The 23,708-nt window shown below is 38.6% G+C and overlaps 2 protein-coding genes across 2 annotated transcripts; both read right to left on the reverse strand.

Annotated features, from left to right (window-relative positions):
• Positions 1-1,325: 1,325 nt before the first annotated feature.
• On the reverse strand, positions 1,326-17,778 carry gls2b (glutaminase 2b (liver, mitochondrial)). Its single transcript, XM_073467898.1, has 18 exons — positions 17,562-17,778; positions 16,164-16,263; positions 15,947-16,068; positions 13,923-14,052; positions 13,742-13,821; positions 13,096-13,259; positions 12,299-12,357; positions 11,366-11,398; positions 11,211-11,269; positions 10,988-11,054; positions 9,999-10,049; positions 9,682-9,858; positions 9,444-9,575; positions 7,714-7,806; positions 7,561-7,622; positions 7,101-7,177; positions 3,594-3,657; positions 1,326-2,717 (listed from the first exon to the last, which is right to left on the reverse strand). The coding sequence occupies exons 1-18, from the start codon at positions 17,723-17,725 to the stop codon at positions 2,561-2,563; spliced, it is 1,791 nt and encodes a 596-aa protein (XP_073323999.1). The 5' UTR covers positions 17,726-17,778; the 3' UTR covers positions 1,326-2,560.
• A 2,748-nt stretch (positions 17,779-20,526) lies between these two features.
• On the reverse strand, positions 20,527-22,779 carry rdh5 (retinol dehydrogenase 5 (11-cis/9-cis)). Its single transcript, XM_073469105.1, has 5 exons — positions 22,707-22,779; positions 22,235-22,557; positions 21,891-22,149; positions 21,314-21,477; positions 20,527-20,925 (listed from the first exon to the last, which is right to left on the reverse strand). Exons 1-5 carry the CDS (start codon positions 22,736-22,738, stop codon positions 20,705-20,707), a joined length of 999 nt encoding a protein of 332 aa, XP_073325206.1. The 5' UTR covers positions 22,739-22,779; the 3' UTR covers positions 20,527-20,704.
• Between the last annotated feature and the right edge of the window lie 929 nt (positions 22,780-23,708).

Raw genomic sequence — 23,708 nt, forward strand, 5'->3', positions numbered from 1 at the left:
TTTGGAGAAAACAGTGAGCACCATATTCACTCTTCCTCTCTTATCAGTGGGCTCACATTAACGAGGAAATTAGTTTTCCTTTCACCATTCAGATAGCTGGATGTCTGAATTGTGTTCTGTAGTGCTCATATACAGGCCTTTCACATACAGGAGCAGTACTGGGTAACCAGGGCTGGGTCTGATTACTGTTAAAATATATATATTGCACATTATACTGAATTTAAATCGACATAGCCACGAAAATATGCTTTTATTTTGGGTGTCTACATTATTTTTCTCATATTGTCCATTCCTGCAGCACCTCTATTCGCCCCCTGTTTGAGTGCCTGTCTCTTTAAGGCCCCTCCTCCTGAAAAGCCCAGTCTGTTCTGATTGGTCAGCTCTCACAGGCCTGAACAGGCGCTGCCAACCACGTTGCAATATCAGTTCTGCTGATATTTATATTTCTCTGTTGGTTGAGCATTTTGATACTTGGACAGTATTTATATTGCACCTGAGAGAGACCTGGGTCCTGACTTAAACAACTACAACTACATTGAGAGCAGCTAGAAATGATTTCCTCCACCAAAGAGGTTAGGGTTTTCGCCCTTGTCTAAAAATGTTGTCTTTTTAGCTGCTGGTGTATTGACAGCCCAGCTGAAGCAGGAATTCCTGCCTGTTGCTGCAGGGGTGAAATGTGAGAGTGTGTCAGGACCACACGCTCTGTTCAGGTGGCAGCAGTCTCTCTGGACGACAGGTCAGTCTTACATAAGCTCTATTCTGCCCCTTAATGTTCTTTTTCTGCACCTCTAACATGGATGTTGTGGGTTAACAGACGAGAATACGGATTTTTCTTTGACAGGGGCACAGTGCCATCTGGTGGAGGCCAGGACAACTGAAGCCGTAACCGTCGTGTCTGCCTTCATCTCGGTTGGTATCAGCTGCATGAACCAGGTCACTAAAGGGACAGTCTGTCAACACTGATTAACTCTAAATCTATAAATAAATAAAGAAACGTAAGGCTGTTCAAATGAGCTGGACATGACTCAGCACACATTAGTTTTATCTTCTCGAGCCCCGGCTGAATCCCTTATTACTTCACTCTTTTTTTACGGTCTGTTTCCAAAAGAAACATAATAATTATGCCACGCACACTCCCACACTAATAGCATTTAAAACAATTCAGTGGCGACCACCTCCTGACAGCACTCCTGCTGCTTCTTCATCATGTATTCCATCCTACGTTCAGCTGATTTAGCACACGCTGCTTAATATTTAAGAACAAATTGCTGACTGCATGACGCATTGAATACCAGAATAAAATCAAAACAGAATGACACAAGGGGTGGTGGATAAATACAAAATGTTTAATAGACGTCTTTAATGTCAAAATATTTCACATAATAAATTACTCCATTAAATTTCTTGCTTATGCAACTAAAAAATTAGCATAGACACGGCACATAATAATGTATTTACAGCTGAAGAACATAATATATACAATGTATCTCACAGACATTAAAGGGTAACTCCACCAATTTCACACATTAAAGTGTGTTTACAGGTCTTGGGGAGCACTATTGCATACGTGAGAAGTAGTATAAAGCCTTTTGTGGCTTCAGAGGAAGCTGTATGCAATCTGATAAATTGCCTCCGGTGATGTCACTCAGTGGCTGAGTTGCATTTTGGGTAATGTAGGCGCCGGGTTTTGGAATGGAAAAAGAATGCGTGAGATAAATTGGCGGTATCTCTGGTTCTGTTGAACCAGAGCAATGCCGGACCAGTGGACTGCTTTCAAAACCTGGTGCCTATATTACCTACAATGCAACTAGCCTCTGAGTGACATCATTGGTGGCAATTTATCAGATTACATGCAGCTTCCTCTGGAGCCACAAAGGGCTTTAAACTACTTCTTTCACATATGCAGTAGTACTCCCCAGGACCTGTAAACACACTTTAATGTGTAAAATTAGGGGAGTTACCCTTTAAGTTTATTAGGATCATGTACAATTCCTTACTTCGTCTCCCTTTTGGAATAAACCGAAAATTTGATTTTACATCCAAACATAACAGTTAGTTTTACGTATTTAAAGGTTTCAAGAAGGCACAATAGAATGATAAAAACAAATAACAGTGAAATGTTCTGCTGTAAGTAAGCAGAGAAGCATTGTAAGTACAAAAATCCATCTTTTGAGTTTCCTGTCTGCTTTGCTTCCCTCTGGAACATGCATGAATCTTACTATAACATGAACATTGTGTCCAGCAGCACTGATTTAAAGGTTGAGTCGGTTCGCAGCATCCCATTATTCACACACAAATCTTGTTTACTCTTGGCTTGTTGTGTTATTATTTTTTGCCCTTTGTGTCTGGATTGTATTTTCTCGCCTGCTTTATATTCTATCTGCGTCTTCATACCATTTTCCCTTTCACTTATAAATCTTCTCCTATTCACTTTGCATATTTCATTTATGTTTATGGCGTCATATTCTCTGCACTTATTTTATGTGCTACGAATGGAGCTTCGTATTTCAAAACTTGACAGATTGCACAAATGCCCCAACATGCTGCAGTTTTTGGGACATCACACCATGCCCTCGATGGTGTCCAGCTTCGGGGAATGCACGACCCGAGTGTGCTGTGTTTCCTGCTGGCTGCAGACCTGCTGGTAATCTTTCAGCACCTTCACCACGTCATCGTGCCCGAACTGTGTGGCATCATCGACTGGGAGGTTCCCCCACCTGCACAGCAATGAACGAAGGTTAAGAGGAAGAGAGAAGGAAGCAGGCGGGAAAGTCTTCAGCATTGCACGTTTCAGTATTCAATTAAGGATTCACGATACGTAGATTCTATCAAAATTTTGGCAAATTCAACCTGGTGTGTCTCCCATAAAAATGTCTATTGTGACTCTATGGGTGGTGCTAATTTTGCACTTGCCACCTCTGTTCGAAGGATTTGGATAAACAACAATTTCGCTTTCCAAATAAACATGAATTTTACATGAATTATCTCAATACCAGTCTGTGAGTCCAGCTGCAAGTAAACACAAAAAAAGAGCTGCCTAAAACGGCAATTATGGCGAACAGCATGGAGATCTACATCTGGGTGTGAGGCTGTGTGTGTGTCGCACAGAGAAGCTGTAGCAAATGAGATAAAATGGTCTGTGCCAGCAAGCCAGCGAGAACATAATGTCAACTAGACTACTGCTAGATGATGAACCAACAGCCAATTCATATACTGACACTGAGTTACTTTAATTATCTATTCTGCGTGTTGTGGTTATGTTAGCGCATGTCGCTCTGAGAAATAATTGTACATTTTCAATTAACGGTAACAACCTTTTACTCTCATTCAAGCATTTCTTTTAGTCCCACTAGGATTAGAAGTCACGTTTCAGGAGACAGATGGAAAAGAAGAACATCTCATTATAGCTTTTTCTCTGCAAAATGAGCTTGTAATTAAGGGGATAGGAAAAAAACATTGTTGATTATACCGAAAAACAACGAAAAACAGACTTGAAGTCAAAACAGTTAAACATAATTAAAGCCCATACATTTGGAGAAGTGAAATATAAAGTTAAAGGTTTAAGAGACAGATGTTACAGATGTCGATCTCACCTGTCTTCTACGAATGGATTGACTTTGCAGGTTTCAGTCAGGAACGTCACCACATCTATGTGACCTGAGAATGAACAGAAAAGACAACAGGGAGAATATGATCAGGGCCGTAAGTAAATTGTGTGTTTGAGGGGGGGAAACGTACCCCCCAGTATTCAAATATATTTAAAATGTCCACCCCATTATATAAAAAATATAAATAAAAAAAACCTTTGCTATGCTTCGACAGGCGACCAACTACTGCTGTTGTCTCTCTATTTCATTACTTTCAAATGTATTAAAAAATGGAAAACTAGAATCTAGCTACTAGGCACCTAGCACTGCACCTATTCTTATTCTGGTATAGGAGCAAAAAAAACACTCTGGCTTGTTAGCATTTCTTTAAACCAATCACAATCATCCTGGGCGGGGCTAAACCTATGCTACAAAAATGGCACCCCTGTCAGCTAGGTAGCATCCCGGGGAACTTGTTTTGCATGTGGGTAGGTGTGCCCTGGCATTAAAATGGCTAAATCCCAAAAGAAAAGGTAAGAGCTGCTAGCTTGTTCAGGTTTGTAGACTAACGTTAGCAACCAGCTTAGTGTTAAGGTAACTTATACCAACAGCCTACATCCATTGAGCCAGACTCGCTAGCATACATTTGGGGTTAGTTCGGGGGTGGGGGGATGGCCAGTCCAAGCCACACCTGTGCACTAATCAGGCTGTTTAATCAGCATCTTGATATGCCACACCTGTCAGGAGGATGGATTACTTTGGCTGCTCACTAACACAGATTTGAACAAACTTGTGCTCAGGAAAGATTCTTTTGTGTGGATAAAAAACGGAGCAAAAACAAAAGTGTTATATTCATACTTTTGTAGATAGAGACAATCTTTTTTTCTGAAAACGGATTTCACTTTGGTGTCAAAAAGCAATGCAAGAGCAACATATACCTTAAGATTATGCCGCCCCCAAATCCCTGATTTACAAGTTTATCTAATAACACAACATATTATGGGTGAATATAAATATGAACAAAAAATGAAAAAAACTGACGTATGACTAATTCCCCCAGAGTGCAGAAGCTCTGCCTATTTCTTTTGGATGAAAACAGTTATTACTCCCACTTTTATCTCGTAAACAAATGACTCGCTCACAAGGCTCCTTATGAAAAATGTTAGTGTTGAAGAGACTGCAGTGGAGCATTAAACTTGTGCTGCGGATAAACTAAGACCACAACAGAAGACAAATAATCGACCATATGGTGTTTGTGAGCTGATTCGTTATGGATTTTGTATAATGTAGGTACTGAGCCTCTGCAGTTAATCATGAAACGAATGATGCAAAAACTAACTTAGCGCTAATTGCTGCTGTTGGTGTCAAAACAAACAATTTAACAAGTATAAGTACTTTTCAGTGTCAATCACAGAAAAACTTTAATTTTTTTTTAAGATAAAAATATAAAGTAAGGCGTAGAAACATTTTGTTTTCGTACAGAACTTCTGAGGGACTGAATGATTAACAGTGTAACATGAAGAACAGCAACATATGTCAGCAAACAATGCAAGTAAAACACATTTATCCTTTCAACTAGGTTTAACAGGTTTGTGGGCGTGTGATGAAGGAACCCTTCGGTTTCTGTGTCAAGCGATCCTCATTAAAAATGAAGTATGTCGAAGCTGAAATCTGTAGCTTTCTATATTCTGTCATTTTAAAAACTACAGCGAGCATGCCAGAGCGTGTGGTGACGGACTTGTTATGTCGTTTCACCTTATTATTGTTGGTATCCAGTGGAGTGAAATGTTACTGCTCATCATATCCGTGACACACTTTCATTAATGCTTTCACTTGCTCTGGCTAACTCTCTCTGCTAATATTGAAGCTGGATGGCGCTATGCTGAAGAAATAATCACATTATGATGCTTTTGTGTCTAAGTGACTAATGGGGACGACAACTTCTGAAATTGGTCCAGTATTGAGCTTGACTGCTGCAGCTGTCAGCTGTCAGGGCAATCGAGCCCCATCAAATTATTTCCGCTTAAAGGGCTTGTCTTGTTTTTGCCACTGACAGGCTCAGATTGTTATTTTAAGTGTCTGACAGCATAATTAAAGGATCACTGCAGACATAGATGTCTGTAAAACTGGCAACTTTTATTCTTCAACCTATCATTCTGTTGTAAATACTGATTTAAGAGAATGATACCATCTGCTTATAGATTGGTTCCCTATAAACCTCGCTTTCACCATGCTGTTTGGTCTGCCACGGGGCTTGTTTTTTCCTGAAAAAAAGAACGATGAATGAAGGTACAAAGGAAGCGTGTCTTCAATTGCGCAACCAAAACAGGAAGGAACAGGAATTGTTTTTACTCATTCGCTATCCCCAGGTAACAGTGGAACAAATGAATAAGGCGAAGAGGTAGAGTGAAAGCAACCGAGGTAAAACAAGAATGAACTGACAGACATTCACTCGATTGAGAGCCGGTGTTGTGTCAAAGTCTGTTCCCCCTCTGATACGTGATTCTCTTTACCAAAGGGACTTGAGATGGTTCAAAACCTGCATTCTTTCTTATGATCATAAGTAACAATCCTGCCCTCTTATTAATACAACCAGGTGTTTTACTCTGCCTTTTCATAGCACTGCAGTTGGGGTTTCTAGGTCAAATTGGGATTCTTACAGTCATTTTTTGCTTTGGACTGTAGCCAGGCTGTTAGCAGTAACCAAGTTGCTGACGCTGTCTTTGCAGCGTCAGCTGCAACAGTAGTACACGGAAATGCCAAATTGCCAAAGCCACCAGACTCAGGAATCAGTAATTTATGGCAAGCAAAACAGTGTGTGGGATCTGAATTCTCACGTCTAACATGACACATTAAGGGTTTATTTCGACCAAAGAGTTGGTGACTGTTGGAAAAGCGTACGAATAAACCAAAATGGTTGTATTTAGTTATAGTCTGGTTTGAATGAAATGTGTTTTACAATGATAAAATTGCTGTTTTTGCAACTGAGGTCTGGTGGCTTTGGCAAGAAAGGATCCCATTCTTTAACAAAACTGTCTAATTGTGTAGGGATGTTTTCAATAATGTTGTCAGAAACTTAAGAGTAGCAATCTTCACTTTAAGTGTAGAAGACGATTACCCAGTAGCCCCTTTTGCGGTTTCCAGCTGCAGCGTTCTCCCTCAGTACTGGACCAGTTTCAACAACTGTTGTCCCCATTAAAATATGGTCCATGTTGAAAAATACCAAAGTTACCTAGTTAACAGGAAACACAAAACTAAAAGGAGAATCAGATGTACATGCCAACAATTGTTATTTTTCTGTCATTGTCCATGTTTTATTTGAGTTTATAATTTTCAGCTCTTTTTAATGCTGTCTTTGACCTTTAGGAGCTTTGTGATTTAATGCTTTTATTTCTAAGCGGTTATACAGATTTGCTGCCTGACTCAATTATAGTTTTGCCTGCAGGAACTGATTTAGTGCTGCTGATTCAATAAATATCAGGACCACAGATGAGCAGATCATGTGGAGCTCACCCTCTGCTGCAGCGATATGTAGCGCTGTTCGAGAGTCATAGTCTTTCAGGTCCATGTCCATGGATGAGAGAGCAAACCTGAAGGAAAAACGAAAAAGCACAGTTCAGTCTTTCTTTTGATATATAAAGAAAAAACAGAATACTTAAAATGTCATTTTGCTCAAATAGTAATTCAACTATAGATCAACAATACCTATTTCAGAATTGCATAATTGATAAAAGGACTCATTACCATCATCAAGACACCAAAAATGGTATTCATCCCCCAGTAGAGATCCAGAGACTTGGAAAATCAATGCCAAGCAGCACTGAAGCTGTTTATTACACTTTAATCAGACACTTTATGTTTGCATTTCATTTCATTTGTAACCCATCTGTATGTTTTTCAATACCCAGGCTTGTTGTAAACATCCTGAAGGCCATCGGTTACAACAGGAAAACAATAATCAGGTTTGCTGTACCTTCTCAAGGCAGACACATCTCCACTGTAGGCGGCGAACATCAAATTGAAAACAGACTTGTTCTGCAATTACACGGAAGGAACATAAACATAGAGGCAGAAAAGAAAACACATTAAAAACACCAAAAAAGAACAAACTAAAAAAGCAACAAACCCTGTCGTCTCCATCCAGCCTGCGTGGGTCCTGCTTCTTTACAAAGTGCCTCAAGTTGTCATAATTGTGGAAATTGAAAAGCGACACGAGCTCCTGAGGATAAGAAACAGTATAATAGTCAGAGGAAGAAAACACTGGAGGACTTATGCATTGTTTATGTTTTAGGACAAGGGAAACTATAATGCTTCACAGAAAGACTTAACAGAAAGGAAGGAGGAAGGAGTTTATATCTCGATTATATTGATTGTTTGAGCCTAAACGTTAAGGTTTCTGGTTTTGGTAGACAGCAGCGACACACTAACTTTAATTGATTCGTCTGACTAAGCAGGCCATCAATTCTTTCTTCAGCTGATGTAAGACAGCCATTCTCGACCATCGGGCCCTACAGTGCATTCAATAAGCCTAAGAGGCAGTAGTACTGCCAATGGATATATTAAAACATTTTTTGAATATACATTTTTTTTTGTTATATCTAAATGTGCCCAAGAATTCACAGACTGAAAAACATCAAATTCAAATGCATAATTTCAGTGACAAACGTGGAGAGAAACATGTGTATTGCCACTGCTATCTGTTCCCTCAGACGCTGTGACACAAAATGGATCAGTTTATGAAATGAAAAAGTGATGTGGGAGACAACCCTGCGCCAGTGAAAGCTCTAAAGTGTGTGGTGAGGAAAAATTACCCAGGATGCATAACATTTTGAATCATAATGGCAGGTAGGGATGCTGAACCAAAAGTGCTGTGTGTTGAATGCGGTGAAATCCTCACAGCCCAGTTTATTTTTTTCTCCTTTTTTTGTCATTTTATGTTTTACTTTTCAAATTTATTTGTGTAAGCGGTCCTGGCAATTTTTTTAACAACTCGAAGTGGGCCTTAGAAAGGGCTGAGAACCACCTGGCTCAGCAGCATATCTGTGAAACTTTAAGCTATATAATCAACTCCAAACGTGTGCAAAGATTACTGGTCAACCTGTGGCTCACTCCTTTCAAGCAACCTACAACAAGAGCATGCTAAAACTTGCTAACAGTGTCTCTTCTGACTCTTGTTCTAATCAGTGAATACCAACTTCTGCACTCAAATAGGCGTTACAGAGTCCCCCCATTTAAACACAACAGGCTGAAGAATGACTTCTATGCTAATCCAAAGCTGATTATTATTACTATTATGTGATATGTTTTATGGCTATGACTGTTTCATGTGCTTTGTAGGTCTATAGATATGTCATTTGTATCGTATCTTATCGTTTTGTATTGCATCGTATTGTGTTGTATTGCATTGCATCATATCATATCATATAATATCATTCTGTATCGTATTGTATTGCATTGTATTGTATTGTAACATATCATATCATATCATATCATGTCATATCATATCATATGTATCGTATCATACTGCATTGTATCGTATCGTATCGTATCATATGCAGTTGCATCATATGGCATTGTATCATATCGCAATGGTATCGTATCGTACTGTATAGTATTGTATCATATTGTATCGTATTGTATCATATTGCATTATATTGTATCTTTTTGTATTGTATCGAATCATATTGTATCGCATTCCATCATTCTGTATCATATTGTGCTATAAAAAACAACCTGTGGCAGACAATAAAAAAAACATATGCTATCAGACTGGTTTGATGCTATAAAAAGTCTGCATACATTTTAGTCTCTTCTTCATTACCAGAAATAGTCCAAATGTAAAAACCTTGGTCTTGCCTCACAGAAGTGTATTCCCCGGACGCTGTTTCCAACTCTGTCCAGTGGAGGAGACCAACACATCACTCCCATGACATTGGGGATCACCAGTAGTATTGCACCAGACACCCCAGATTTGGCCGGCAAGCCCACCTGAGAGATAAGAGCAAGAGGATGTGGTGTTCCTTAGAAGACTGAACATTGATTCATCTTTCAGTTAAAAATCATTAGACAGGTGGTGAGATGGCACAGTACTCACATGAAAAGCCATTTGACCAGAGAAGTCATACATGCCACAGGAGTGCATGAGACTCAAAGTGTTTCGCACTGCCTCGGCACTCAGGACACGCTCGCCTGTGATTGGACAGATCCCTCCGTTGGCCAGGGTGGCAGCCATAATACTTCCCGATTCGCAGGTCACCTCGAGGGAGCAAAGCTGTGACCAAAAGAGGTTCATGGTCAACACTATTGAAAGAATTTTCACTCCCGCCAAATCCATATGAGGCTACACAATAACGACAAAAGGTTGTTTAATGGTTCTTCATAAAAAGCTCCATTTATGGCAGAGCAGTTTACCTGGAAGTAGAAGTCCAGGGCATCGATCATATCTGCTCCAGGAGGGAAACACTGGTGAATGAAATATGATCATCATGAAGTTTGTCAAACCAGATGATTTCTCAACCAAAAAATAAAGGATAACTTGGTCAATTCATAAGGCTCTCTCGTAGCCTGGACAAATGGGCTCAGTTTTCCTTGAGAGACCCTGCCAGGGATTATTACCCTTACCAGCACAGCTCTCAGGGTCAAAAGGTCATGTGTATCCCCTCTGTGATAGTGTGGCAATGCACAGAGGGGTGTGTGAGGGAGGACATGAAGAAGGAAGACACAAAGGATGTTGGTCGAGCAAAGTGATGATGGTGGCAAAAATGGATGGTTTAATAAAATGATCTTTTATATAAATCTAAAAAAAGAACATTTGTGAAAAGATTTTAAAGTAATATTGTAGGAATAATGAATATTTAATACTCATGAAACCTTTCAAACAAATGAAACCAAACATAATATAATAAAACGATATCATGGTCAAGCAAAAAATATAATAAAAAAATGTTTTTATCGGACAACAAGATCTAAGTAATAGCTAATCCTTACCAATGTAAATGCTGTTTATGTGTAGAGCTGAAACAATCAATGAATCGATTAGTGAAAGAAAAGGAAATTAATCAACAACTTCTTTGATAATCGACTGATTGTTTAAGTAATTATTTCTCAGGTTTCACCTGTTTTATATCACAGTAAACTGATATACACTTTAAAATGTAGTTTTTCCTCGTTTCTGATGTTTTATAGACTAAATGATTAATCAATTAATAAAGAAAATAAATGGCAGATTAATCGCAAAATGAAAACAAAGAATTTGTTTGTTGCAGACCTATTTGTATGTGGCATCACATTGTCAGAAAACAAACAGTTAGACATAGGTCTGTAAACGTTAATCTCAAACAGATGCAACAGAAACTAAGAAGCATTTATAATCCTACATATTTTAGCATTCTGTAACTGACCTTCTTCTCTTTCATGTAGTATCCGATGGCAAAATTTCTGTCGCCCGTTTCTTTTTCTGACTGGAACCTGAGACGGATAGGCAGAATTCGTCAATACTGAAGCATCAATAATGCAACAGGGCAGTGGACGGGCAATTTGCCTCACAGCGTCATTCAACTTAGGTGTGCAAAACATAGATATATTAACATAAAATACCTCCAATGCATTTGACAATACACTCACGTGGCATTGTTGAATCCCACGTACTCTTGGCCTGCCATCTTTTTCACAAACTCCATCACCTTGGAGAACAAAGACAAAGTCAGATGCGTGAGATTATAATCAGTGTCATATTCTCTTAACAGAGGAGGAAGACAGAAGAGGACTGGTCTACTTACATAGTCAAACTTCTCTGCCTTATTTGAACGAGGCTGAAAACAAAACGAGAGTCAGGTTAAGGTATATAAATGTGCTGTTTGTAATGTCCACACTCACACCATTCCAACATTCATATGACCTCAGTACTACTAATAGCACAGCATGTAAAACAACACATGAATGTATCACTGATTGTATCATTAGGATTGTATTATCAGCTGGCATGGCATGAAGAAAGATAGGCAGTGATCATAAACCACAGAGCATTTCAGGTTGCGTTTGGGGAGTATCTCACGAATCAGGACGACAGACTCCAGTGAAAAAAACATTAAACTGTTGATCCTGGTATTTCTGATTTGAATCCGTAAAACAAGCCTTGAATATCTTTAAAAAATAGCCACATTCAGTCAGGAGAGATAAGATTTTTAAATGTTTTGAAGACATATTAATAAGTTGCTGCTGCTATCATTAAATTCATCCTCCCATCAGCACTCACTCAACAAGCTGCAGACGCTTAACTAGAAGAAACTGCACTTCCTATGAGGTTGATGGGACTTGACCAAGTCAATGATTTTCTATTAAACAAAAACAAGATCAATATTTTTGCAGAATCAGTTCAAACAGTTTTTGAGTTAAAGAAATGCTTCAATAAAAGTAAAAAATAAAGACAATAAAAGACGTATCTGTTGAATAAAAGTATATGCAGCAATCAGCAAAAAAAACATTTTAGTATGTTCAAATAATGTGTACTGTAAATAACATTTCCATAATCTCCATAACCAGTCGGATTCCTGTCATTCCTGTCCAGTGGCAAAAACACCTGTGTGGCTCCAAAGTACAAATAATAGTTCATTAAATAGTTACTTTGTCACTGATTTTTTAATAAATGGAGAATGATTTACTGTATGTGCTGACTCATCAATAATATACACTGTATATGTCCATCTGTTTACCTTGATAAGAGAGCTGATCACTATAGCTCCAGCGTTCACCATGGGGTTGTGGGGTTTATCTGAGAGAGAGGACAGATAAGACACAGTTTTGACATGAGTTCATGCAACATAATAGCTCTATTTTACACGGTGTTTATTATTTAGTTCAAGGTATAATATCTGAGAACATAAAACCAACTAAAACAACATTGTGGAATCAGTATGGAGTATGTATGAAACAATCCTCCAACATGAGCGTGTCGTAATCAAGTTTAATATTTACTGAGTTAGTGAGTTAAGTCATTTTGGGAAAAAAAAGAAGCTAGTTATGACTAAATATCAGTTAACTAAACTATCAGTTATTTCACTATTCAGATTTTTTTTATGATAAATTGTTTATTTAGTCAATAAAATGTTTTAAAAATGGATAGAAAATAGAAAAAAAAACAGTAGATTGTTTTTGTCTGACCAACAAAGATAAGATATTCAATATGCAGTGATACACAGAATATTTTTACAGTACTGTATATAAACAACGTTCTGACGATCAAATACTCAATTCATTGACTGACTGCCTTAGCACTAAAATGCTGTGTACAGTCAGTCAGTTTTTTCTAGTTGAAAAGAAAACAATGTCCACAATTACATTTCTTGCTTTTATCACGGCAGCAGAGAAAAAAAACCTTAAAAAATATATGATGTGTTGAAAATATGATCAGCAGGAGAAAGACATTGATTCCATCCAGTGAGTAATAACACTGATGCAGTCAGGAAATCATATCTCATGGATGTTTTTTTCACATTCAAGCAGTACACACCTTCATCATCAAGCGAAAGCATGTTGAACTTGAGTCCGCTGGGCTCCATGCCGACATAACGGTGAACCAGCTCTGTTCCCGCCTCGTGGACGGCGATGGCGTACTGAAGGGGCTTCACGCAGGACTGCAGGCAGAACGGCTGCTTAGTGTCTCCAACAGAGTGCCTGGAGGAAGAAAACAGAGCAGACGTTTAAAACCCAAAGAATCTGGAAAACAATGTGTCTAGTCTCTCTGAACATAAAACCTATTCAGTACTAACTCAGCTGCAACACTGGGGCAGTTTGAGGGTAAGGTGTCTTGCTTAAGGGCATTTCAATCTCACATAGAAGAGAAGATTCCTGAGGCCTAGAAATTGCAGCGATTGAAAATAAAAATGTAATAAGAAAATATATCAACATCGCAAAACAGTCTCATTCATTCATTACAAATCTGTTGAGATTCAGGGTTTATTCTCAATGTTAGAAAGTATAGTTAACATAGCAATCTCACCACATATCACTCTTTCCCGGCATCAGTCAAGTCAAATCAATCTCAACATTTAAGCCAACACGGATAAAAAGTCTCATCATCCAGAATTCAATGACGACTGGACAAACTCCATCTGCTGAGGCAGATTGTGTGATGTGTGATAATCAGCCTCTCTCACCTCTGGCCATCCACTGTACACAAAGACACACCCCACAGCTCTGGGCTGAACTTGGCCAGCTGGGGGATGTAGTCTGCAACCTAAAGCCAGAAAACACAAGAGAACAACAGTAACAATCAGTATAACTGTTTACTGTTTGCATTACTTTACAATAAGGAACAAACAAACAACGTACGCCTACCTTCCCCTCGCTTTGGGTTTGCACCGTTGTGTAGATTTCATTTATCTTCTGTGCGAACACGTCAAACTCAGGGATGATGAATTTCTTTCTGAAGGCCTGGATCAGCAGGACGATGTTTCCGCCGACACACCTGAAAGAAAAACGAGACACCGGAGTGGTACTCAGGAACACTTACTTGACGATGACTGCTGTTTTTACCACTGTTAACACACATTTCTCAATACAGAGTTTGTTTTTCAAACTACAGTCAGCCCAATATAGGTCAATGTGGACTCATTTCTGGATCATGTTTCATGGCTTTGACACCAAATGAATTAAATGACTACATGACTCTCAAAGGTCATGAACTGCTTTCTCACTCATCACCAACTTGGCCCAACTGTATCACTTTAATTTGAAACATAACGCACAACAAATTACTGCAGATTGCTGCATTTTGCTACTTTATCTTCAAATAAATATATAATTTTGGGTGCTATTAAAGCACATTGCAGCATTTTTGTTTTATTTCTTTGGCATATACTAGAACGTAGTACAGTCCATGCAGTAAAGAAGTTATTTTATTTTTTGTTTTATGACCAATAAATGAATTAATAGGAAAATGAAAGTTTAAATATCTAATAGTGATAAATACTGCATAATTATGCTTCCTGTCGTCAGTGTTTATTAGGTCATTGTGGAGGTGATAAAGTGTTACTGTGGGCTGACAAATCTCAGTGCCTGGGAACAAGATTTGATCCTGAGATATGTATGAAGTGTTTGGCTGCACTTTAAGTGAGATTAACTGAGGTTAACTGAGCTGCATGTCATTAAAGAGATCAGTGTGAACTATTCTGAAATAGGTAACTCAGTATGAGAAATGTGTGCTACCGAATGTAGAAAAAACGCTCTGTGACGCAGTACATGTGTGTGCATGTTTGTGTGCATGATGTGAGGGCAGCAGCTGCAAGCTATCAGTCTGACCAACAGGCCTTTGCTTTCATCAGCATGACGGTAAATAAGGCTGACATGCCCTGACACATGCTACACTACACTGACTTTCACACATTCAGGTTTGGGCTGACCAAACTAAATTAATATTTCACCACGTTTAGCAGAATTTATGACTCTGAAGAGTTAACATGAAAGATTAATTACTTTTTTTTGGTTAGCTACAGTATATATTAATCAAGAGAGACCAGAGTGATAAAAAAATAAAATGTTTCAGACTGATTACAGGTCCAAGAAATGACTGTTAACAAATTTTCTGACATATTAGATTTTCATGTCATTACTCAGGTGAATTTATTATGACTTTATGCGAAACCCCATGATCTTACGCCTGTCATAAATGAAACATATGTGTCGGAGACAAGGGAAGAAAAAAGAGAAATGGAAGAGACTGGCTGAGAGACAATAATGCAGCAGGTCACGTATAACAAATCCTTAATTATGTTGTGGGAAGGTCAGACTAAAAATAGCTCGCTCTCATGCCTTCACTGGGCGGTGAATGGAAAACAAAACACCAAGAGACAGACAGCGCTGAGAAGTCCTCCCAGAAACAATCTAATCTAATCTATTGTTATACTTCCTGCCAACTATGTGATTACATCCATAATTCACGGGCACTGTCGCTCATTAAAAAGTTGCCCAAAAGTTGTGTCCCTTTGTTTGACTTGTTGATCTGCTGTATTAGAGACCGTCAGTTTATGTAAAACTTACTTACACAGAAATAAAACCACAGCACATCAGGATCTGTGTTGTATAGGATCTTTTTTTGGATCTGACTGCTCCCTATCTCTTGTACTGTATACTGTTTAATGTGTGTGTGGCCGGCAGGATGAGACATAACTGGAGACAATTCTCTTTGGACATAAGGAGATACAGGCTGTAGATAACACTAATAGAAATAACTGAGCATGATATAAAGTGCATTTCCAAATAATCCCAGGCAGGCAGTGTTGTCATACTACACCATTAGCCTATGAGTTTACTAATGATTTGATTCAGTCCTAACCACTTGTCCATGTCCTCCACTGTCTCACCTGTGGAAAAGGTCTCTGTCCATCATCACCTCACCAACAGACTCCGTAACAGCTCGTCGAAGCTTCTCCATGCAGTCCTTTAAACGAGGGTCTGACGGGTGAAGGCCAGTTTTCCTCAGGGCCTGCAAACAATGGACCAGATGAAAACATTATAACGAGGCAGGAAGGATGAATGGATGGAAGGATGGAAGGATGGATGGATCATTTAGCTACTTACTGAGTTAAAGTATGAAATGGGGACTTGCTCTTTTCCCTCTGTGATGGTGTAGAAAAGCATGTCTTCCACTCCAAAGCTCGGAGACTTTGAGAGGACATTCCTGATCAAGGGAAGAGGAAACTTAAAAACAGTAAAGCGATCATTCTTGTGTGTTTTTCACTTACACATGGGCACACGGCTTAAGTTATTTAAACTGACAGTTGCCCAGCTGGATCATTCAATCATGCTAAGTTAACTACAACTTGACTGCTATTGTCACTACAATGTGACCAATAAACAACAATATTAAAGGTGCACTATGTAGCTTTTTTTTTTTTTGTTTTTCTCACAGCTCTAGTTACTTCTTGATGGGCATTATGCTCTAATTTGTTCTCACCCCGCTGTTTTGCTCTATTGTTTACAAATGTAAACATGTGGCTTTGAAGCAGATTCAAAACTCGTGTTACGTCTTGCAAACTGCTATTTTTTGCATCAAGACCTCTGTCTCTGTTTAAAGACCTGAAAAAAGCTGCATAGTGCACCTTTAACTTTAAATAATTTATTGATACGTCGATATGACAGAAAAAAACTATTTATTATGAACTGTGCTTTTCAGGATCGTTCCTCTTGAAATGCTATATGAAGTAATTCTGCAGGATCTTGCGTTTATTTCTTAGTTTTATGGAGTTCCTTACTGACAGGTGTACCTCCAGTTTATCTGCTGGATGATTTGTTCTCTGTGAACTCACCTCAGAGTGCTGATTGCCTCTGATTTATAGCCGACACATCCTGATAAATGACACTTGGCCTGATGTGACCGGCATTAACTGTTAATTCATAGCTGAATTATCTTCCATTAAGTTTTTACATTATTACTCTGTACATCCCCTGTCCGTAATATATGGTATAGCTATTTTGAAATGCACAATTGAGGTGTTTCTTTTACTACAACTTACTTGAAGTATTTCTTTTAATGCCATTTATACTTTTAGTCTACTATACTTTTTTTTTTACTGCACTACATGTATTTTCCTTAAAAAATTTAAAATTACATACCAAACATATGAAAAGCTTATGAAATAAGACAATTTATTAGGCCTATAGACTTAAGAATATAACAGTGGGCTATATAAGAGTTAATGATTCAATACTTAATCACTTTTCATGCAAAGATGACAAATATTTTTATGGTTCAGGTTCTTAAATGTGAGGATTTACTATAAGCCTTCAGTTACATACTTTTACTTAAGTAGGCTTACATTTTCAAAGCAGGACTTTTAACATGCAGTGGACGAATACTTTTACTAAAGGATCTGAATACGTCCTTCTCCACTTATTAAAAGTCATTAAACGGTGTGAATGACGCCTGAGTGTGGATCCCTGCCAGATGCTGGCAGCTGTTCACCCAGAAACACTCACATTTTGAGATGGAAATGGTCCAAGTGTGGTCGCTGGGACGCGGTGGTTGATCCTGCGCTCAGACAACATGCCGGCTGGAGGACAGACACCTTCTTCACCGCTTCTGTGTTTTTGACGATCAGCTGGACAGAGTTTGACAGACGCAGCGCTCTCAGACAGTTCATGGCTGCGACAAGAGTCAGTCACAAACCCGCTCTGATCGTCTGACGCACTAGTGTCGCCTCTGTACGCGTCTGTAGATAACTGCCAGGTCACTGACATTCAATTTACAGGGGGGAAGTTTTGCTGCCTTCACGTGTTATCGGGAATTTTGTCTTTTGGATTTATGCACATAAACTCACATAAAGTAGCTCTGCACTACTGAACTTAAATAAATATATAAATAAATCAAACGTTTGGCTTCTACACACATTTGTTGTTCATGACCAAATGTACCCAAAAAGTAATAGACTACTTAAGTAACAGTAGCCTAAATATGACTTTGGTAACAGTTAAAGTCACCCATAGAAATGGGCTTGTAGCCTACTTGAGGAAAAATCTGAAAGTAATATCAGAATCAGAATGAATGGACATAAATGTAGCCTATTTTAGTATTAAGAGTACAAGTAAATGTAAATTATACATATATTTACACATCAAGGTTGACCGATTATCAGCCTGGCTGATAATCTGATCCGATATTCAGAATTTTGCTGATTATCGGGATCAGTGTTTTCTTTTAATTAGATTGTTGATTAATTAAAAAATGTGCCACTATGATGCAGCATGCAATCTGCAAAATAACAATTATCATCAAATCAATCAATCAAATCAATTTTATTTATATACCCCAAAATCACAATCACATTGCCACAGTCGGCTTTACAATCTCTGTCCTTAGGCCCTCGATTCAAGTGAGGAAAAACTTGCCATATTGAAAAAAAAAAAACTTTTAACAATGGGGGAAAAAAAACAATGGAAGAAATCTCAAGAGCTACAGAGGATCGATCTCTCTCCCAGGACAGACAGACATGCAGAACAACAAAATCACAATTCACAAATGTAATTGAGCCTGTATTTAAAACGTACAGTATAAGCCTTACCTTAAAGTTCTACTTAAGTACAGTACTTGAGTATATATACTTAGTTACATTCCATCACTGCATGTGCCACAAGCTGTAGGCAATTTAAAAGACAAAACACAATTTTACGAGGGGCACCTGAAAGCAGCAGGAGGGTCGCTTGTGATAAATAGCAGGCACACCACCTCCTGAAGCACCTGTCACGTGGCTGGCAGATACAACAGCCAATCAGGAGCCAGAAACTTGTTTTGGAGAACAGGGGTCTGCTGCGACTGTGTCTGTGAGCAAATCTGGATTCATGTAAACTTTTGTCTCCACAGAATTCAGTGTAACGAATGAAACAGATGAGGGTCATAAACAGTAGTCAGCTATGGTGAAATCACAACATTACCTCATGTCTGTCTCTGCGTCCTCAGGGATATCTAGGTCTGAGAAAGTTTCTCAGCTGTTTACAACACATGATCCCCAGCCAGCCATGAATGTATTGGCAAGGAAATCTAGATATTACACAGATGATTTACATGCTGATGAAACATGCATATCAGTGGCAATATAATACTTTCTTGTGCCTTGTGTTTTTTTCCACCTGGTTAGCACTGGTGTAGATTAACTACTGAGTGTCTTCACCATTGATTAATCTCCCAATCATCCAACTTAATCGATCATTCATCTGGTCCAAATGGTGCATTTTTATTTTCATATTTAGCATACTGTCTTCATCACTTTGAATTTGAAATGAATCATGTTTGATAACAGACGGTGTTATAATGAGTTGATTTCGAGTAGCAAATGTTTAACTTGTGTTTATTTCCTCTGTGAATGTAAGACATTTACAAAGGTCACAAAGAGCATTAATGAATGGCTAACAGAACAAGCAAACCTTTACATGAGGACCACTAACTGTGTCCACAGGTCTCAACCTATACCAAAAAACAGTCATAATTAGTCAAAGGATGGACAAATAAATGGACAATCCTTAAATAAACATTTATAAAAAACAGTTTACTCTTGGCTTTAAATGGCTTAGCTGTGGACTTCATGGCATTTGTGTTAATTAAAGGTGCAATATGTAAGATTTTTTGTTGAAGAGCTCTACTGAAGTTAGCATGCTAACCAGCTAGCTCTGGTCTGTCTCGGTCTAAAGCTCCCGTGCTAGCAGTGTAAGCATCAACACTCCCCAAGCTCACCGTCTAGACTTGTAGCTGCATGGCTAACTGAGCTAACTAGCCTATGGCAGCTACACCTCACAGCAATTAGCGGTTGCTCTGGTGATATGCTACCCCTTTTGTAATTTATATATTAGCTGACAAGAGACAATTATCAACAGTTACAGAATGCTTATTATTGTATTAATTAACTGTTACTTAATGACTGTATTAAGTAATAGTATCTTTAATAATATATATTATTTAATAATATCTTTATAAACTATTAAATAGTGTAGAAATTAATACCTTAGATAACATGAACATGTCAGTTAATGATGACTAGTGCACTGTTGATTAAATGTTAATGCTTAACTCTGCATGAATTAATTTACCCTGGGTGTAAAGTGTTACCACAAGGAGAAAATCACCAACATGTAAAGGTTTTCATACATCTTTGTTCAGTGATGTGGCTACACACAGTTGTAACAGAGAGTGCTGACATTTTTTCATGGTATTTCTTTTATTTGTGGTCAAATTGACCTTTGCAATCCGAGGACACTGTTTATTGATAGTAAAATCTTGTTTATTTAGCCTCTGATGGTTAACAGCATTCATCCCAATGAACATAAATAACAGTGTCAAAAGGCACAGTCAAACAAACAAACAGTCAATTATATAATACAGTTTCATTATTTTCTGTCATATTCTCTATCTCAAGCAGACCGTAGACAAGAAAAAATTCTTTCACATGGCAGATTATGCACCTTTAAATATAATCATTGTAACATCAGATCATTGCATGGCCAGTGTAGATAAGGAATATGGGTATTTTGAAAGGCAAAAGATTTACTTCTTTGAGTCATCCTCTGTACTGCATCAAAATGACACAAAAAGGCTGATAACTTTGAAGACAGATCTTCAAAGACATCACGAGTTACACGCTCTTTGAAGGACGAGGCAGCACCAGCTTCAGCCCAATATCAACTACACAGGACGGCATGTAAGACAGGGGGATCCAGATAAGCTTGGCATCCCAGCCGGCACTGTATCTGGTGCGTGGGTAGGCAGCCGTCAGAGCGTGCTCCATGCAGTTGGTCACTTTGCTGAGGTCAGAGTCGCAGACAGCAGTCATGATCAAACGTTGGACCTTGATGTCTGAAAATTAGAAATCAATTAAAATATGTTTTGAGCATAAAACGTGATAATTTCAGTGCATTTTTTTAACCTCACCTCTAAATTTATGTCAGATTTATTTCTAAAGTCACAATGAATCTGCATTTTTAGATAAATGCAATGTGATGTTATATAGAAATACAGAAAACCATGAATGCTTTCCAAATTTTGACATTCATTGCTTAAAAGAGGACATTTTAATGATAAATAAGCAAACACTTACATTTCATTATAATTTAAAACAGCACAACTTTCAGTATAACATATATTTGACTCTCCAAATGTGTTTTAAAAAAATAAAAAAATCTTGAAAAAGGTTAGAAAAATACATACAGTGTGAAAAAAATGTAAATATTAGCAGTCTACTTACACTTATCAAGGTACTTGTCTCCATAGCTGGCTTGTACCTCAGGGGTGAGCTGGTCCCACAGGCGATGCAGCTCCCTCTCGATGGGATCGAGGCTCGTCACTGCTGTCTTGAAAAAGCCCGGCTCAATGATGCACACGTTAATTCCAAAGTAGTTTATATCTCTCCTGAAGACAGAAAGTATATTGAGTTTTGTATAAATAACAGAGCTTGAAGCAGGTTTGTGACAATGGCTGCAACCTTTTGCATGAACCTTTAATGTCACAAACAGATGAAGTAAGGGTATTGGTTTATGGTAAGCACAATGAACTCATTGAAAAGCAAAGAGAAAAAACAATACTCTTCCCTGTCTGGCCTCATCTGCCCTTTCTCCTTGGCATCTGCTGCTATTATTTGACTTTAATATTACTGAAAAGGTTTAATACAAACCCCCTGTCTGCAAAGCAAATCTCCCTCATGGAACATTAAAGATATTAGTATTATGACTTCACTGACTGTTTTGTCCTCATAATTGAAATACAGATGAAAAAAGGACTAACTAGCGCTACAAATCATTTAGATGAGGCTGTGTAAGTCCCACCTGAGGCAGTCGGAGAAAGACTCCACTGCAAACTTGGAGATGCAGTATCCACCGCCGTTTGCAGCCACCCTGCCCAGCACTGATGCAACGTTTACGATACGGCCTCGTGCCTTTTTGATGAGGGGCAGGAAGGTCATCGTCATGGCAATCACTCCGTTCATGTTGACTTTCAGCGTGCTGTGGTAATCCTCCACTTTCATCCACTCTGAAGGGCCCATGGGTAAAGAGCGTCCAGCGTTGTTCACAATACCCCAAAGTCCTACGAAGGAAATGAAAGAACATATTTTTGTGTTAGAGATCTCCCTTGTGAAGAGTATATTCAAGAATGCAACGTCATCAGTCACCTTTCTCGCCAACCTCCTTCTTGGTCCACTCCATGGCTTTCTGGACACTGTCCAGACTGGTCACATCCAGCAGGACGGTCTTCAAATAAGGCCCCGCCACCCTCTTCAGGTCATCTGCTCCCTTTTCTGTGAGACAGCCAGCCAGCACACGGAAACCTTTGCGATCGAGCTTCTTACACAACAGGTTTCCAAACCCAGAGTCGCAGCCGGTCACAAAGACATACTTCTCCGTGATGTCCTCAATCTCCAGGCTGTCTCTGTACAACCACACGACAATCCATAACATCACGAGGGTGCCACTGATGTACAACCAAGCATTTTCCCTGAAACAGAAACATAGAGGAGAAGTTTGGACAGGAGGAAGGCAGGGATTTGTCTTTTACAAAATAATTTACAAGCTTCAAAGTTCAAAAGTCAGGTAACAGCTGCCAAATAATTTCCAAAAATGTAGTGTATCATTGATATTTCTCACCCTAAAAGGTCGTAGACGAACTGTGTATCCATGCTGCTTCCAGGTTTAGAGGTTTTTTGGTCAACTGGAGGACTTAGTGCTTGCTGAAAAAACATGTTGAGCAAATGTTACCAGGTATTGACATGGCAAACTGCCAAATCTGATTTCTCAGGAATGGAACGAAAAGTAGAAATACACCAACTTATTTCAAGAATCATTACAACCAAATCCCTACTCGATTTCATAATATTTTAGGTTTTATTAAGCATTCTCCTGGTTTATTGAACCTTTGTGCCAACTTATGGGATACAATGAGTTTGTTCACCGAGGGCCTTATTAGTAGAGGTAACACTGAACTGCTTTGGGCGCATGAGAAATATTTCGATAATACTCTTATAGAAGGAAGAAAGGCACTGGTGAGGGAGGGAGACCCGAGGAGGGAGGGGTGCATTGTTTTCAAGCCTGATTTTAATGCCCGTGACGGAGCTGCTTAAGCTGCTCGTTGCTGGAAACCAATTAGTTTTCTGGCTCATTAATGAGAAAAATAAAAGATCTTTCATTGAGTCATTTTGTACATGATATCAAAATATCCTGCAGACTCAAAACAGATACAAGACCCACACTGTTGCTGTTGGCATGGCAACATTATTCACAAAACAAATGATCAGGTTAAGAAAATGTAATATAGTTTCAAACCCCAAGTTAATTTTTACCAGAATACCTCAATAGTAATATAAATCAATCTAGTTTAATCAAACCTTTTTTTTAATACACATTTAAACAAATTATTTTGTAGATAAGAAAATAGGATTTTTACCAACATGACAGAGGTTAATCATTAAAAAACAAGTCTGACCCACAACATGCAAACCAGAGAAAGCACCTTGTTTAATTCGATGGTGAGCGAGATAAAAAAAACTATATTATCCTACCTTTTCCTGATGGATCACCACAAGTTACCCGTCCTCTTCCCTTTCCCTTTCTGGTTATTCTTCTGTCTTAACTCAGAGAGGCCGGTCAGAG

This window comes from Pagrus major, chromosome 6, assembly GCF_040436345.1.
Source record: "Pagrus major chromosome 6, Pma_NU_1.0".
NCBI lineage: Eukaryota > Metazoa > Chordata > Actinopteri > Spariformes > Sparidae > Pagrus > Pagrus major.